We start from the raw sequence: 16,068 nt of genomic DNA on the forward strand, positions 1-16,068 counted from the left end.
AGAGAAAATTTGTAAAGAAAAGGAAGGCAAAGAAGCAATAAAAGGCCTGGTTTTCATTCTAACGAATTAATTTCAGATAGTTTTCATTAAATTTCTATTAACTATAGCATTTAAAATGTTTATTACTATAATAAAGGAATTTTGTTGTGGAATTGGAAGTACTTTATTACACCATACGTTTCCATAAAGGCTAATTTATCATTCAAAGGCCCCTAACTTTTCATCATGGAAAAGGGGCGTATGAGCCACACTTTTTTTTAAATCAATAAAAAAATTTTGTTGTCTAGGTAATGTTAGTTTGAAATAAGGTTTGTATTCAGGAATATCTAAACTTAAAAAATAAATTTTTTCAAATTTAAATTCTTATTTTTTGACGTGTTTCTAAGTTACTAAAACGTTTTTTGTCATTGTTGTAAAATTTCAGAAATGGCTCATACGCCCCTATTCCATGAGACCCTCGATATGATAATATATTAATTTTTCTCATGATTAGAGACTGCAATTAAAATAGTATCAAATTTCAGTTTTATATCAGTACTGGTTTCTAATATAAAAACTGAGAAACACATAGACAGACAGATGGTTAATGGAAAGAGATAGACCATTGGCTGCATTTTATTTTTTGCTTCATTTTACCCAAGGAACAATTTTCTAGCTTCCATAGATTTTTGTATATTTAAAAATATTTAATAACCTTTACATTGGACTGCCATATCCAGTAATACTGGCCTAGAGAGCATAAAGGGTTAATTATTACTCAACAGAGATTATATTTCCATAAAAAGTGTTAAGAATAGTCTTTCACACTATTATTTAGACAAAACATGAACTTTCAATTTATTGAAATATAATGCACCTTAGTTAACTTCAAACTTTAATAGCCAACTACTTTCCTTACAAAATCAAACCTGTTTTACAGTTATTACCTGCTGCAGGGCAGGCCTCCCTTATCTTATCAATTTTAAGGTAGTCCAGTATTGTTCAGTTTCTGGTTGGAATTAACAAAGTTAAGACTCATTTTGTGATATTTTACATTGAAATGGAGTGTTTATGTAAACAAGAGCATATTATGATACTGATGATGCGAGGCTACAGAGACTGAATGAGATCTTATAATGAAGCAAGGAATTTATTTAATAACACTTATCCCAATCAAAAATCTGTATCTAAATCAGGAATTCGAAAAACAATCCAACATTTCCAAGAAACAGGTAGTGTTAAAGACCGCCCCAAACCTGGCCAACTAAAATCAGCTACATAAAGCATTATCATTTTACAGGTTCATGAGCTAAGTATTTGATCGTAAAGTAGAATTTTGTGAAATAATGATACAGAACATTGATAATAATACAATTATATTAAACATTGCTTTTTCAGATGAAACAACTTTCATGTTAAACAGTGACGTTAAGACACAATGCTTGTTATTGGGCTGGTGTTAAACCTCATTGGATGAGAGAATAACATACCCAGCACCATGAAAAATTAAACATTTGACTTGGCATTTTAAGGGATCAGTTTTTGGGGCCCTTTTTTAATTGATGGAAACCTTGATGCCGAAGTATAACAGGAAATGTTACAAAATCAGGTTTATTCAGCTAAGCAGCAACCAACAACAGTAATGAAGTTTGGTTCCAGCAGGATGGAGCACTTCCACACTATGGCCTGCATGTTCGCAAGTATTTACAGTAGAACCCCTCATATCCGGCCACCACGGGACCGAGCCCCTGGCCGGATAACGATTCGGCCGGATAAACCAACCTACAGTACACAGCACTTGACGAAACAAAACAATTGTACTGTACTATACTAACCGCACTGGAAATAATCAACGAACTGTTTACAGGTTAAACCTATTAGCTCAACTGAGGACAACACAGGAAAATGTAAACAAATAGATACACCAAAACAACGCAAGAGTCGTGGGAGACTAGTGCGTGCAACTGCGCGTCTGCAAGCCGTGGTAAATAAATTTCGATATTGGCTTCCGAGAAGTGGCCGGATAAACCGAGGTGCGGTAAAACCGAGGCCGGATATGAGGGGTTCTACTGTAAACGATATCTTTCCAAATTGCTGGATAAGCAGAAAAGGAAGTATCGAGTGGTCACGATCACCAAATCTATCTCCACTTGAATACTTTGTATCGGGTCACATTAAAAAAATGTCTATAAAATAAAACCCCTATGCATTAATCACCTTAGGAACAGAATAGTAGCAGAAATTTTTACAAAAACCTGTGTACCATTTCAAGTTTTTATAACAGACTTTTGACATTGTCAAACTGTCCTGGGAGAGCAATTTGAACATCTGATATAAAAATCATAGGTTGTCAAGTTTTAGCCATTATATTGATTAACGTAATTGTAATTAGTAGTACTACTATAACTTTACATTTAACAATTTTAAACTGCCTCACAAACAAAAGGCTCATTTTGGGGAATTGATTCGCTTTTATTTTCTAGAGGGGTGCCCTGAGTTTCATTTTTTTATCTTTGTCCATTGAAAGTTGTGCAGGATCCATCCATGCTTTTAACTTAATTAATTTTAACGAGCTGCAATTTTGTACTGGGTTGAGATAGAAAACTCTAGTTTCCACTGTTCTTCTTTTATCAAGACTTTTCAATAAGGTGTCACTAAAAAATCCTAATTTGGAGAAATGGGCAAAGTTGTAAATAGTGACTAACAAATTCACTTCTACTTCCTGGAAAGGTGTCCAGCGTTCCATCTCCCCGTCAAAAACTAAACTTTTAACTCACACTGTATAATTGCAATGAAAGAAATTTAATTAAAACATAAAATAATTCATCCTTAAATATGACCAATTCAACAATTTGTACATATATTCAAAGTAGTATTCCACACACCAGGCTTCACTGAGGATACATTCAAAGTTTCAAGTTTATTTCATTTTTGAGATGTCCTGTCGGGTGCATGTGCTGAGTGTGTGTCTGCATATATTCACAAGATGTGTGAAGTGGTGTTTTAAACCAATAAATCAGTGATTTAAATGCTTATAAAAGAAGATAGTGAGCGATTTATTTTCCTAGCTAGTGAAATCAATTATTGTAAATTTAAGTGAGTATAGTGATACAATCTAAGTTACTTAAAAAAAGTAATATTGCAACAGTTGAAGAGGAACAGGTGAGTCATAAATACATAGTATAAAAGTGTATCACACTACATAGACATTGAACATCATCATATGGCTCAAACTAAGTGGAGTACTGTTCAAATTTGACCAACACACACCAAATCTTAATCACTAATGACATTCAACTTCTGAGCATCATCATTATGACAAACAAGTGTGGCTAATAAAATTAACACAGAATCCACATATGATCAACCTCAGTTGCCATCATGGTTACTAATAAGATAAATGTAAAAATATTTGCTAATACTCAACCAAATCCCGCAAAATGACATGCAAAATTTCAAGTTTATAGGTAAGTTTTGATTTCAAGATATCGTGCGGACAGACAGAAATTAAATGCATTTTTTTCAGCCTACTTTGCTTACACTCAGCCAATAATATCTTGAAAAACACTGTGGTTAACTGTTCTGCATTGAAAACTGAAATAACAAATTTAGAGTGTAAAAATTTATGGCAGCCACCATTTCCTAAAACTAAAAAACAAAGTTACAAGATTGGGAAAACAAAATAAAAATTAATTTTAATAAATAATCTTCAATAATAATATATTTTCAAATCGCTGTTTACAATAATTAAATTAATAAACTATAATTATATTAGTATACGGTTAAGTAAAATAAGGAAAGGTATAAAAAACAATCAGTCATTCGAAAACGAGAATTATCGGTTTATTTATTTAAAGATCTTCCCCTGGTTGAACTCTCGACCATCTTTGTCTTTTCCTGTCCATGAGAAGTATTGCTGAACAAGTGCCTTAGTCTCCGCAGAGTCAGGGTCAAGTTTCTTCCAGTCGTACGACTCATAGTCAACTTGCCAGTCTGGGCTTAGCTGGGGACAAATTTCATTGCTTACAACTGAGTAATTCTTTTATGACTATACATCAACTTTTTCAACTATATCCGTGTTTGAAACATACACTAACAACACTGCTAAATCAAATTATTAATAATTACATGGTGACATTTTTTATTTGGTAAACACAAAATCCAGAAGACATAGTCTCCTAATCAGATTAATTTCATCGTTTATTTTATCAGAATATTTTATTCACGATATTGGAGCTTGGTTTAAGTAAACATAACATGTGAGAACATTTTTATTAAAATACTTTAATACTCTTGTACAACCACTAATGATACATCAGTAGTTTGTTTTAGGTTATGAAAAATTATCACTTTCATTCAAACAAATTTCGACTGCAACACTGTTAATTAGGTCCAAGACATCCTGGTCTCTCACTTCCTGTAATGATTGACATCCGATAGCCATCTGCCTAATGTTATTTAGAGTTATGAAATTGAATGTTATCATTTATGTTGAATGTTATCATTTATGAAATTGTATTATTTATTATGTATGAAGATAGGTGGAAGAGAGAAATTCTTGGCAACTTTTGGTAAAAATGTTTATATGTTGGATTAATAATATTGCCTCCAGACTATACCACTTGGGTGTATATTTGAATTTGCTGATGCAATTTTGTAAGATGGCAATAAACATATATTTATTTATTTAGTTAGTTTGCCATGGTTAAGTGTCATTGGCTGCTTATCTCCGTTAACTTATCTCAGCTGTAGTTATTTCAGGAAAAAGCTTATGTTACTCACTTTCTTTGATTGGAAAGACCTACCACATCTACAATTGCCAAAATGATCAAAACTCTTATATACAGCTTAGAAGAGAGGAAATTCACTATTGAAATATTGACTTTAGTAAGACCTTGATTGCCTCAATAAAGCAAAGCCAAGAGAATCCATGGAAAAAAAAATAAAAGTAAATTAAGTATCGCCAAATACAAATAAATTTCAACAGGTTAAGAATTAGATTCACAAAAGAATTTAAACGAATTTAAACCAAATAATCATAAAAAATTTAATATAATTCATTGAAATACAACAATATACATATAACAAATACAATATTGACGTGACAGATGTAATCTTATCGTAAAAAGGCAATTATACACATACACATAAAAAAATATTTTATTATTACAAACTTATCATTTGTATTTGTAAATATATAAAAATTAAATATCGAAGCAGTGTAGCAAATGTTCTAGCCAGTATGAATGAGGTTTAAGTAGTACTATTAGCTACAGTTGGGTCTCAGCAAGTCAGATTTGTCCTGCAGTGCCAGCACGAATAATGTAGTTCCTAGGAATTTATTTAAAAGTTCCTCTGTATGTAGTAAGAAATAACTAAAACCCCTTCCCTAGACATGGAAATATGTTGTGAATTTAATTATGTTAATCAGCAGTACAGTGTACTTTTAACAAAGATGTTAAAATGTACTTTGTTGAAGGGAACCTTTGGACCTGACTCATTTTAGTCATACATCAATAACACATCCTCTTTAAGAAACACTGTGCATTCACTGTGTAATAAAAACACTCTGAAGAGGTGTCAGAAAATAATGATTTTTATCATTATAAGCATTAATATATTTGGACCTACTATAAAATATCATTAAGTAGCTGTCAATAAACATCTAGTCATACATCAATGATACATCCTCTTAAAACTCACCGAAAACGCCAGACTTTGACCCCTCCACACCCAAATGCCTGAAATTGTGCTGTCATCATCTTTACCAAATAGGCACACAGAAGCAAAGGCTTGCTTCCTCATTTTGTCTAATCTCTGGAACATACCTGAAACAAAATTTAGTTATCATCTTTTTATGATCAGAGAATGCTCATATTTTGATCTTGAATGCAACAATTATGATAAAATGTTGGCTGATATATACATTGATACAATAGCAACAATGATAAGAATCCGCCAAATACTTTACCTCTTTGAGTTACGAAAAATATAATGAAAATATCTCTCGCCTTTGAAAGAGGATTCTTTTAAACCAGAAAGACATGGAAATACAAGTGAAAGTGTGAAAAACTAGGGAGGAATATTACGAATGGGTAAGAGATGCTATTGGAGGCTGCTAAATTATTGGAGTCAATGTGAAAGACAAAATTTTATCAGCTTCTTATGGAAAAATCAAAATTTGTATAAGGTATTGCTAAAGAAATTATTTAAAAACTGAATAAATAATAATATTTAAATATATCAACTGGATACACAAATTAAACTACTACTGTGGTCTCCAGTGAAAGAATACTCTTTTTTTATTTTGAACATAACAATTATGATAAAATGTAGGCTGATATATACATTGATACATTAGTAACAATGACAAGAATCCACCAAATACTTTACCTCTTTGAGTTACGAAAGATATCATGAAAATATCTCTCGCCTTTGAAAGAGGATTCTTTTAAACCAGAAAGACATGGAAATACCAATAAAGTGTGAAAAGCTAGAGAGGGATATTAGGAATAGATAAGAAATAGTTATTTAATGTCCTTTAACAAAACATTTACGTGCTGTGTAAACCATTACAAATTCTCGGTTATACAGCTTGCCAATCCTAATTGGTAGTTTAGGTAAAAATCCATATTCACCTCTTTAAATCCCATTTCTAATTAACTCAATAAGTTCAACAGCCATTTATGATCATTTTCATCATTGTACAAACATACAAAAGAGGTTAAAATGATAATAAACACTATTACTTCATTACATTGCATTACAATGGCCATTAATATCTTTGAACTAACTATAAAATAACAAATGAAATTCATCATTAAAAATATTAATTTTTAACTAACTTTACAACATCATTAACCCATTGCGGATCAACGACGTGAGGGTGACGCGGAGCGAGGCATGGACCAAAAGCACAATGACGTGACCCTCACGCGGATGACGTGGTACGGATGACTCATTTGTTTTGAACGCTTATCGGTGTTATAAGCCTCGGAGATATTTATAGTCTGTTTTCCTGGACTGGCTTTTTTATCATATCTCTGGTACTCGTCCACAAATACTCCCCTCGTTATCGGTCAATAACGTTATTATTTGCGACAAATAGTTTGTCTGAGGCGTACAGTCGTGGCGTTCGATTTTCCTTTGCCTCGTGTGCGTGTACGTAAATAAAATGGGTGACAATTTACGATCATCTGAATTAGATAGACTATTATTAGAAATTGGAAGTGATAAAATTGATGTCGATAGTGTTATTGAGGATGGAGACGGTTCTATCACGCGTATTTGTCCACGTTTACGCGGATACTAATGTTGACAGTGACGAGCGGGCTATCACACTAAAATCCACTACTAAGACAAAAGTCTCAATACAGTGTAAATATTTTGTAAATATTAGATTAGTTGTTTCTTGAAGTGACAGTTTTATTACAACATTTTTTTATTGTGTAAAACATTTGATCCGTCCTACATCAAGCAGCTACAACACGCAAAAAACGTTAGTAAAAATGTTACGTACCTGTATTTTTACATTTTTTCTAGTATAATATACTTGTCTAATATGATCTGTATAATGTTTATATAACATAAATAACAACATAAACAAACAAAACATGTATAATTAGCGAGCGCGCTAAGCAGGCAGGTAGGCGTGCAAACACTGCGGGTGCTGCGTTGTAATACGGATTAATTCGTACTCTAAGGCACGCGCGCGCGCGCCGTTTTCACGATCGGCAATGGGTTAATTAACTACCAAAAAACATTTTTAGCATCTCTTTGAATTTGTGATTAAAAATTGTAATATATACATAGAGAACAGATCACATTCAGAATTAGCATGGCAATAACTATCACTGTGTAAAAACACTCACAAGAGGTGTCAGAAAGTGACGATTTTCATCATTATGAGCGTTAATACCATTGAGCCTACGATACAATATCGATAAAAGTAGCTGCAAAAAACATTATTAACATTACTAATTTATGACTGAAAGTTACAAGAAAAACCCTTATTAACATCACTCTATTAAATGACTGAAAATTACAATATTAACATATAGGATAGCTCACATTCAGAATTAGCATGGCAATAACTATCACTGTGTAAAAACACTCAGAAGAGGTGTCAGAAAGTGATGATTTTCATCATTATGAGCATTAGTATCTTTGGGCCTACTATACAACATTAATAAGTAGCTATAAAAAACATTATAACCATCACTTTGTATGTATGACTGAAAGTTATAATATTAACATATAGAATAGCTCACATTCAGAATTAGCATGGCAATAACTATCACCGTGTAAAAACACTCAGAAGAGGTGTCAGAAAATGATGATTTTCATCATTATGAGCATTAGTATCTTTGGGGCTACTATACAATATCAATAAGTAGCTATAAAAAACATTATATCAATTACTATGAATTTATGACAAAGTTATAAAAAATCTAATATCACTTTGAATTTATGACTGAAATTTATAATATTAACCCTTTGCACTCGAGAGTAAAATTTTTGGTCACTACCAAAAACTCGGGCCTCTATTGAAAAAGCACTGGCGAAAACCTCGGAGCCCTTTTTATCAATTTTGTAAAGGTTTTGTTAAAAAAGTTGTAACTTTTTTATTTTAGCAGATAGAGTTATAATTTTGGTTTTGTTTTATTTCTCATAAAATTCTATATTGTTAAAAGTATATATTTGTAGTTACCTTATTTTTAATACCTTTTTTCACTTATAAAAAATAAAACTTTTGCAAAAACTTTTACAAAAGTTAACTTTTAGCTGTTATAACTTAAAAAAATTGCATTGGCATTATATAAACTATTATTATTTCTAGGTTCCTTACATAATTGTAAATATGCACATAAAATTTCATGAACGTACCTCTATAAACAAAAATGTTGTAGGCAGTTTTGTAATTTCCGACAATTTCCCCAAATAGTGAGTTATTTGTCAAATGATTGAATATTTACTTTTTTATACCTTTTTATGCCCGTAATACCGGTACTTTAGGATTATACCGACCACACCAGTATGAAGAACAGAAAAATATAAATTTATAGAAACAAACATGATAGAACGAAAAAATAACTCTTTAATTACAAACTTACAACAATTATCAATGGGGTCAGATTCCGTTATATGCCCCCAACGCTTAAACCTTTTTCAATGAACTTAGAACGTTATAAAACGATGTAGTTGAGTAACAGAACTAACATTCCATCAATCAACAAGCATTTCCAGGTACTGTGATCGGTATTGTTGTTGCTGTTATCTTATCTTTCTCGAGAATCCCGATTACGGCAGGCCGTGCGGCATCACATGATTATTTAAGTTTTTTGCACGGTACATAATTGCCTTTCCATTACAATTCAATTTATATTTCTGATCAGCCACTCTAGAATTTGATATTTTACTGATAGGCACTATCTCGACGGATGTTTTTCTTTCGTTGCCATCGCGCGGGCTTCGGCAGTACACTCGCATTTTGGGTGGCGGAGTGTGATCAAGAATAAAAACAAGTTTTGTGTGTTTTTTTCAATAAAGAGTTTAGTTTATGATTGGTAATGTTTGTTTTTGTTGAATTTTTGTGTTTGGAGAAATGTAGGGGTAAAACACGGAAGTACAACAAAGCGACGCACCAGCTGAACGGGCGGCGAGACTGCAATCACGTTATCTACTAGACCGCTCGACTTTGACCTCTGTCTGAGGATGGGGAGGGGTTTGCGATAAGACAATTCCTGTTTTATATTGACGAAATATTGTTCTACGCTAATCTAGTAATCAGTAGAAGCAAAGTGTCAAATAACGATTTCATGTCTGGGTGTGGTTGGTATAATACCAAAATACCGTAATACCTCCCTCACTTTCACTTTTGGCATCTTCAGATGATTCCGAATCTGATATGTTACTGACAAAAATATCACTCAGATCGTCAACATAACCTTATTGACTGAAATAAATTATCAGACTAAAAAAAACAATGAAGGGATCAGCTGTTGAAGTTGGGATCAAATCAGCTGACGAAAATGGTGAAGTTGACAAACCTCTACAACACAATGTAAAACTGCAAAATCACCGCCATAGTGTATAAAGGTTTACTACGTTTTTACATCCAACAACTATTCAGCTTGCGTATATCGCAAATTTACCGCATTTGGATAATTTATAGAGCCAGTATAAAGGATTTACCAAACGTCCGACATTTAGGACGTCCGAGGTTTTAGCCTAAACAGCAAACGTCCGAAATGTCGGACGTCCGAAGTTTTGGCCAAAACAACGATGTCCGATATTTTGGACGTCAGAGTGCAAAGGGTTAACATATAGAATAGCTCACATTCAGAATTAGCATGGCAATAACTATCACTGTGTAAAAACACTCAGAAGAGGTGTCAGAAAGTGATGATTTTCATCATTATGAGCATTAGTATCTTTGGCCTACTATACAACATTGATAAGTAGCTATAAAAAACATTATTAACATCACTTTGAATTTATGACTGAAAGTTATAATATTAACATATATAACAGCTCACATTCAGTATTAGCATGGTAATAACTATCACTGTGTAAAACACTCAGAAGAGGTGTCAGAAAGTGATGATTTTCATCATTATGAGCATTAGTATCTTTGGCCTACTACACAACATTGATAAGTAGCTCTAAAAAACCTTATTAACATCACTTTGAATTTATGACTGAAAGTTATAATATAAACATATAAAATAGCTCACATTCAGTATTAGCATGGTAATAACTATCACTGTGTAAAAACACTCAGAAGAGGTGTCAGAAAGTGATGATTTTCATCATTATGAGCATTAGTATCTTTGGGGCTACTATACAATATCGATAAGTAGCTATAAAAAACATTATATTACATTACTTTGAATTTATGACTGAAAGTTATAAAAAAAACCTTATTAACATCACTTTGAATTTATGACTGAAAGTTATAATATTAACATATAGAACAGCTCACATTCAGTATTAGCATGGTAGTAACTATCACAGTGTAAAAACACTCAGAAGAGGTGTCAGAAAGTGATGATTTTCATCATTATGAGCATTAGTATCTTTGGGGCTACTATACAATATCGATAAGTAGCTATAAAAAACATTATTAACATTACTTTGAATTTATGACTGAAAGTTATAAAAAATCTTATTAACATCACTTTGAATTTATGACTGAAAGTTATAATATTAACATATAGAATAGCTCACATTCAGTATTAGCATGGCAATAACTATCACTGTGTAAAAACACTCAGAAGAGGTGTCAGAAAGTGATGATTTTCATCATTATGAGCATTATTACCTTTGAGCCTACTATACAATATCGATAAGTAGCTATAAAAAACATTATTAACATTACTATGAATTTATGACTGAAAGTTATAAAAAAACCTTATTAACATCACTTTGAATTTATGACTGAAAGTTATAATACTAACATATAGTAGAATAGCTCACATTCAGAATTAGCATGGCAATAACTATCACTGTGTAAAACACTCAGAAGAGGTGTCAGAAAGTGATGATTTTCATCATTATGAGCATTAGTATCTTTGGCCTACTACACAACATTGATAAGTAGCTACTATAAAAACATTATATCAATTACTTTGAATTTATGACAAAAGTTATAAAAAATCTAATTAACATCACTTTGAATTTATGACTGAAAGTTATAATATTAACATATAGAATAGCTCACATTCAGAATTAGCATGGTAATAACTATCACTGTGTAAAAACACTCAAAAGAGGTGTCAGAAATTGATGATTTTCATCATTATGAGCATTAGTATCTTTGAGCCTACTATACAATATCGATAAGTAGCTATAAAAAACATTATTAACATTACCATGAATTTATGACTGAAAGTTATAAAAAAAACCTTATTAACATCACTTTGAATTTATGACTGAAAGTTATAATACTAACATATAGTAGAATAGCTCACATTCAGAATTAGCATGGCAATAACTATCACTGTGTAAAAACACTCAGAAGAGGTGTCAGAAAGTGATGATTTTCATCATTATGAGCATTAGTACCTTTGAGCCTACTATACAATATCGATAAGTAGCTATAAAAAACATTATTAACATTACCATGAATTTATGACTGAAAGTTATAAAAAAACCCTTATTAACATCACTTTGAATTTATGACTGAAAGTTATAATACTAACATATAGTAGAATAGCTCACATTCAGAATTAGCATGGCAATAACTATCACTGTGTAAAACACTCAGAAGAGGTGTCAGAAAGTGATGATTTTCATCATTATGAGCATTAGTATCTTTGGCCTACTATACAATATCGATAAGTAGCTATAAAAAACATTATTAACATTACTTTGAATTTATGACTGAAAGTTATAAAAAAACCTTATTAACATCACTTTGAATTTATGACTGAAAGTTTAATATAAACATATAAAATAGCTTACATTCAGAATTAGCATGGTCACTGTGTAAAAATACTCAAAAGAGGTGTCAGAAAGTGATAATTTTTATCATTATGAGCATTAATACCTTTGAGCCTACTATACAATATCGATAAGTAGCTATAAAAAACATTATTAACATTACTATGAATTTATGACTGAAAGTTATAAAAAAACCTTATTAACATCACTTTGAATTTATGACTGAAAGTTATAATACTAACATATAGTAGAATAGCTCACATTCAGAATTAGCATGGCAATAACTATCACTGTGTAAAAACACTCAGAAGAGGTGTCAGAAAGTGATGATTTTCATCATTATGAGCATTAGTATATTTGGGCCTACTGTACAACATTAATAAGTAGCTATAAAAATATTATTAACATCATTTTGAATTTATGGTTCAAATAAATTATTTTGTTTTGTTTTTAACATTACTGATTTTCTGAACACTAATTTTGCGTTAAGCGACAGTGCTTTAACTAATTTAATTATACATTACATGTTCTTAATAGTTAATACATTCTTAATTTTATTGTCCTCAAATTGGGTATGCATTTTTGAAATAGCTTTAACTTGTTGGCATTAAATGAACATCTACACTTCAACAAGTAAAAAACCAGTAACTGGAGACTAGCCAAGGTGTAAACTCAAATTATTTTTAATCATATACTGAGATCAGCTTTTAAAAGGCAACTAAACTAGAGAAATGAACAAAATTATCCCTAATTTAAACCTCAGTAACTTTATTTTGTTAATACATACCTGTGATGAGGTTACAACTCATGTATACTTTTTTTAATTCTTCCTTGAATTTATACTCTCCCAGCCAGATAGAGTAATTTTCTTTGTCGAATTTCTTCCAAAAGTAGGGAATTGACTTTGCTTCGTCTTCATTAGAGTAACACCTCTTGAAGTCGTCCATATTGAAGGTACTATGCATACAAAAAAAATTATTGATTTTAATCAGGAAAACATGGCAAATTCTACTATGGCACTGAAAATATGATAGGCCGGAATTCAATGTTTACTGATAGTAGTTTTCGAAATATACACATTCTCACACACCTGTACACATTTATATAATATATAAAAGCAAACTCAACTGTGGCACCGTAAATACAACATTAGACTACTGGTAAATTTAAACGACCAGAAGTATACTTCTTAAATTCTTAGGACACTCTTTGACCTAAGTAGACTTCTCAGTCCTATGTCAATATTTCCTTTATCGGAACAAGGTAACAACTATGACACTGGAAATATATTAGAAAGTGTTTTTTTTTCCTTCCAAAGTAAGTTTTTGAGACCTTTGTATACTGAGCTGAGCCATTGGAAATGTAATTAATTTAAACTAAATTAATTCAAATTAAAAATTTTGCCTGTATATATAAAATTAATACACGCAAAACGTTAGTCTCTCTAACTCTGATTGTTTAATCATGAACACTGACATAATATGTACCTGATTATATGTGTACTTAAGATTTTTTAAATTGCGCATGAAACTGCAAGTAACAGCTTAGTATTAATATATATTTTAGTTGGGTTCAAATAATCTCTAATTTTATAAAAGAACGTCAATTTTCAGCTAGTATTTCACATTATCTCACTTACCCTTTGGGGAGCTCGTCAAAGGGGTCCTTAGACTTGGGTTCAGCGGCCAAAGCTGCTTCTGCTGGATCTAACTCCTCTGCAGGCTCAGGTTCTTTTTCCTTCTTTTCTGGTTGGGGTTTTTTCTCCTTCTTTTCTTTTTTCCCACTTTCCTTGGGAGCACCACCCTTAGTGGCAGCTAATTTTAACAAACCAGAACAATACTTTTTAAATTATAATAATATGCATTTATATATTGATAATTTGCTATCACATAATTGGTCATATATACAAAACACATTTTATTGTGCTGTTTAACATAATTGCTGTGGCAAAGCTGGATAATGATATAGATTACCAAATAACCTACAAAATTCAATCTAGTAAATTTTATTATATATATCCTTTTAGTTCAATATAACTAAAAATAATAACTTTAGATGAAAAAAGGGTATCTATGCACACGCAATTGTAACTGTGACGTCCAGACAATATTTTAGAAAATGGTTTTAAAGAAATAACTTAAAAACACTATTTCAATATACAAAATTCTCAGTATTAACAGTTTAAACAAACAGAACATTAAACTGTAAGACAATAATAAATTACTCTTAGACTGCCCAGAAGCAACCCACACCAGAGTTGGCATGAGCCTGAACTGAAGGTAATACACTTCATATAGAACCAGTTTCAGACGTATGCCACTACATCCCAACATGTACTAGAACTAAATACAAAACATTATATTCTGCGTAATTAGCCACAGCAACCGTGTTAACAAAGTACAAAATCTTTATATTTTATTAGCACTCCTTAACAGAAGAGCAAGGAAGAGAGTCTCACTCAGAAAATCCTTTAGCACCATCACCACCATTAGTAAAAAAGCAAGTCAGTTCAGATTTTCATCATAGTGAAATAATAGAGTACACTATAAATACATGCAGTTACACACACATTTAGGGTACACATGCCAGAAATAAAAACCACAGAACCCACAACTACTGAGTGGAAAGGTTGTGTGAAACATACAGTTATATTGCAATAAACGATTTTAAAGGTTGTTTAACTTGCATATCAATGGTATTATGTTGATTTCTCAAGAAAATAATATTTGTGTGTGTCAAGAGAGAATGTTGTGTGATACAATAAAATCATTTATGTATTTTTGGGAAAAAAAATTTGTTTTAAGCATCCAAATTTATTTGTGCAACAAATTTGTTTTATGTGTTGGGCCATGCTGAGGTTTTGTTATCCAGATTATACAATCATACAATGTTACATAAATTAATAAAAAATAAATAAAAACTAGTTCTACCCAATGAGATTGATACAGCGTCTGTGGTAGCTTACTACCAGTACAACGCTATCATGAAAAGTTTAACTTATGAAATGTCCGGCTAGTAATGCGGTATTTACAAATTTTGTACCAGTGAGTCTTGGCGAGAGATGAGAAGTGTGAAGTCACTATTGCATGCCCTAGGTCTATTACTGCTTCAAAATTTACAGATGCAATTACCTATTCAACATAACCTATCCCATTTTCATTTTTGTAATTAATGGTGAAAATTAACTCCAAATGAATTAATGTGTTTTTTGTTCAAGGTAATATTAACCAATTTTTTAATAATGTGGACATTCTTTTTCATATTTGTATCTCCATTGTTTGTACTTTGTGGAAAACTTGGCTTAAAGAGCTGGTGTCATTTTAAGTTTTCTGATAACACAATTAAAATCTTGAAATATGCTGATTTTGCAGTGGAGAGGCATCATGTATATCTACAGGTGAATAAAGAAGGTAGAGCTTTAATAATGATTGGCTGAAGCTTTCTCAATCACAAATCAAACTGATCAATATTTTTTAAGAGATCATCAATAAATATGGTTCCTACATCACAGAATTCCAAGCTTTAGATAATCTAATACTATTTTCTTTGTTATTTGTTTTTTAAATGCTTAAAAGAAATCTAAGTCGCTAGACTCTCATAAACGTTTATTTAATTGACTACACTACTTGGAAAACTGACCTGTCA

The 16,068-nt window shown here is 31.5% G+C and overlaps 1 protein-coding gene across 2 annotated transcripts in view; it reads right to left on the minus strand.

Moving 5' to 3' along the window:
- Positions 1-3,800: 3,800 nt before the first annotated feature.
- The window catches only part of LOC124357222 (elongation factor 1-gamma), a 30,466-nt gene continuing 18,198 nt past the window's right edge, over positions 3,801-16,068 (minus strand). For both annotated transcript variants that reach the window (XM_046808771.1, XM_046808772.1), the window contains 4 exons: positions 14,063-14,237; positions 13,211-13,380; positions 5,683-5,807; positions 3,801-3,982 (listed from right to left, as the gene is read on the minus strand). In XM_046808771.1, the coding sequence (XP_046664727.1) occupies positions 3,827-3,982; positions 5,683-5,807; positions 13,211-13,380; positions 14,063-14,237 (626 nt within the window). In that variant the 3' untranslated portion in view covers positions 3,801-3,826. The remainder of the gene's footprint in view (positions 3,983-5,682; positions 5,808-13,210; positions 13,381-14,062; positions 14,238-16,068) is intronic.

The sequence above is a fragment of the Homalodisca vitripennis genome, chromosome 3 (genome assembly GCF_021130785.1).
Source record: "Homalodisca vitripennis isolate AUS2020 chromosome 3, UT_GWSS_2.1, whole genome shotgun sequence".
Taxonomy (NCBI): Eukaryota; Metazoa; Arthropoda; class Insecta; order Hemiptera; family Cicadellidae; genus Homalodisca; species Homalodisca vitripennis.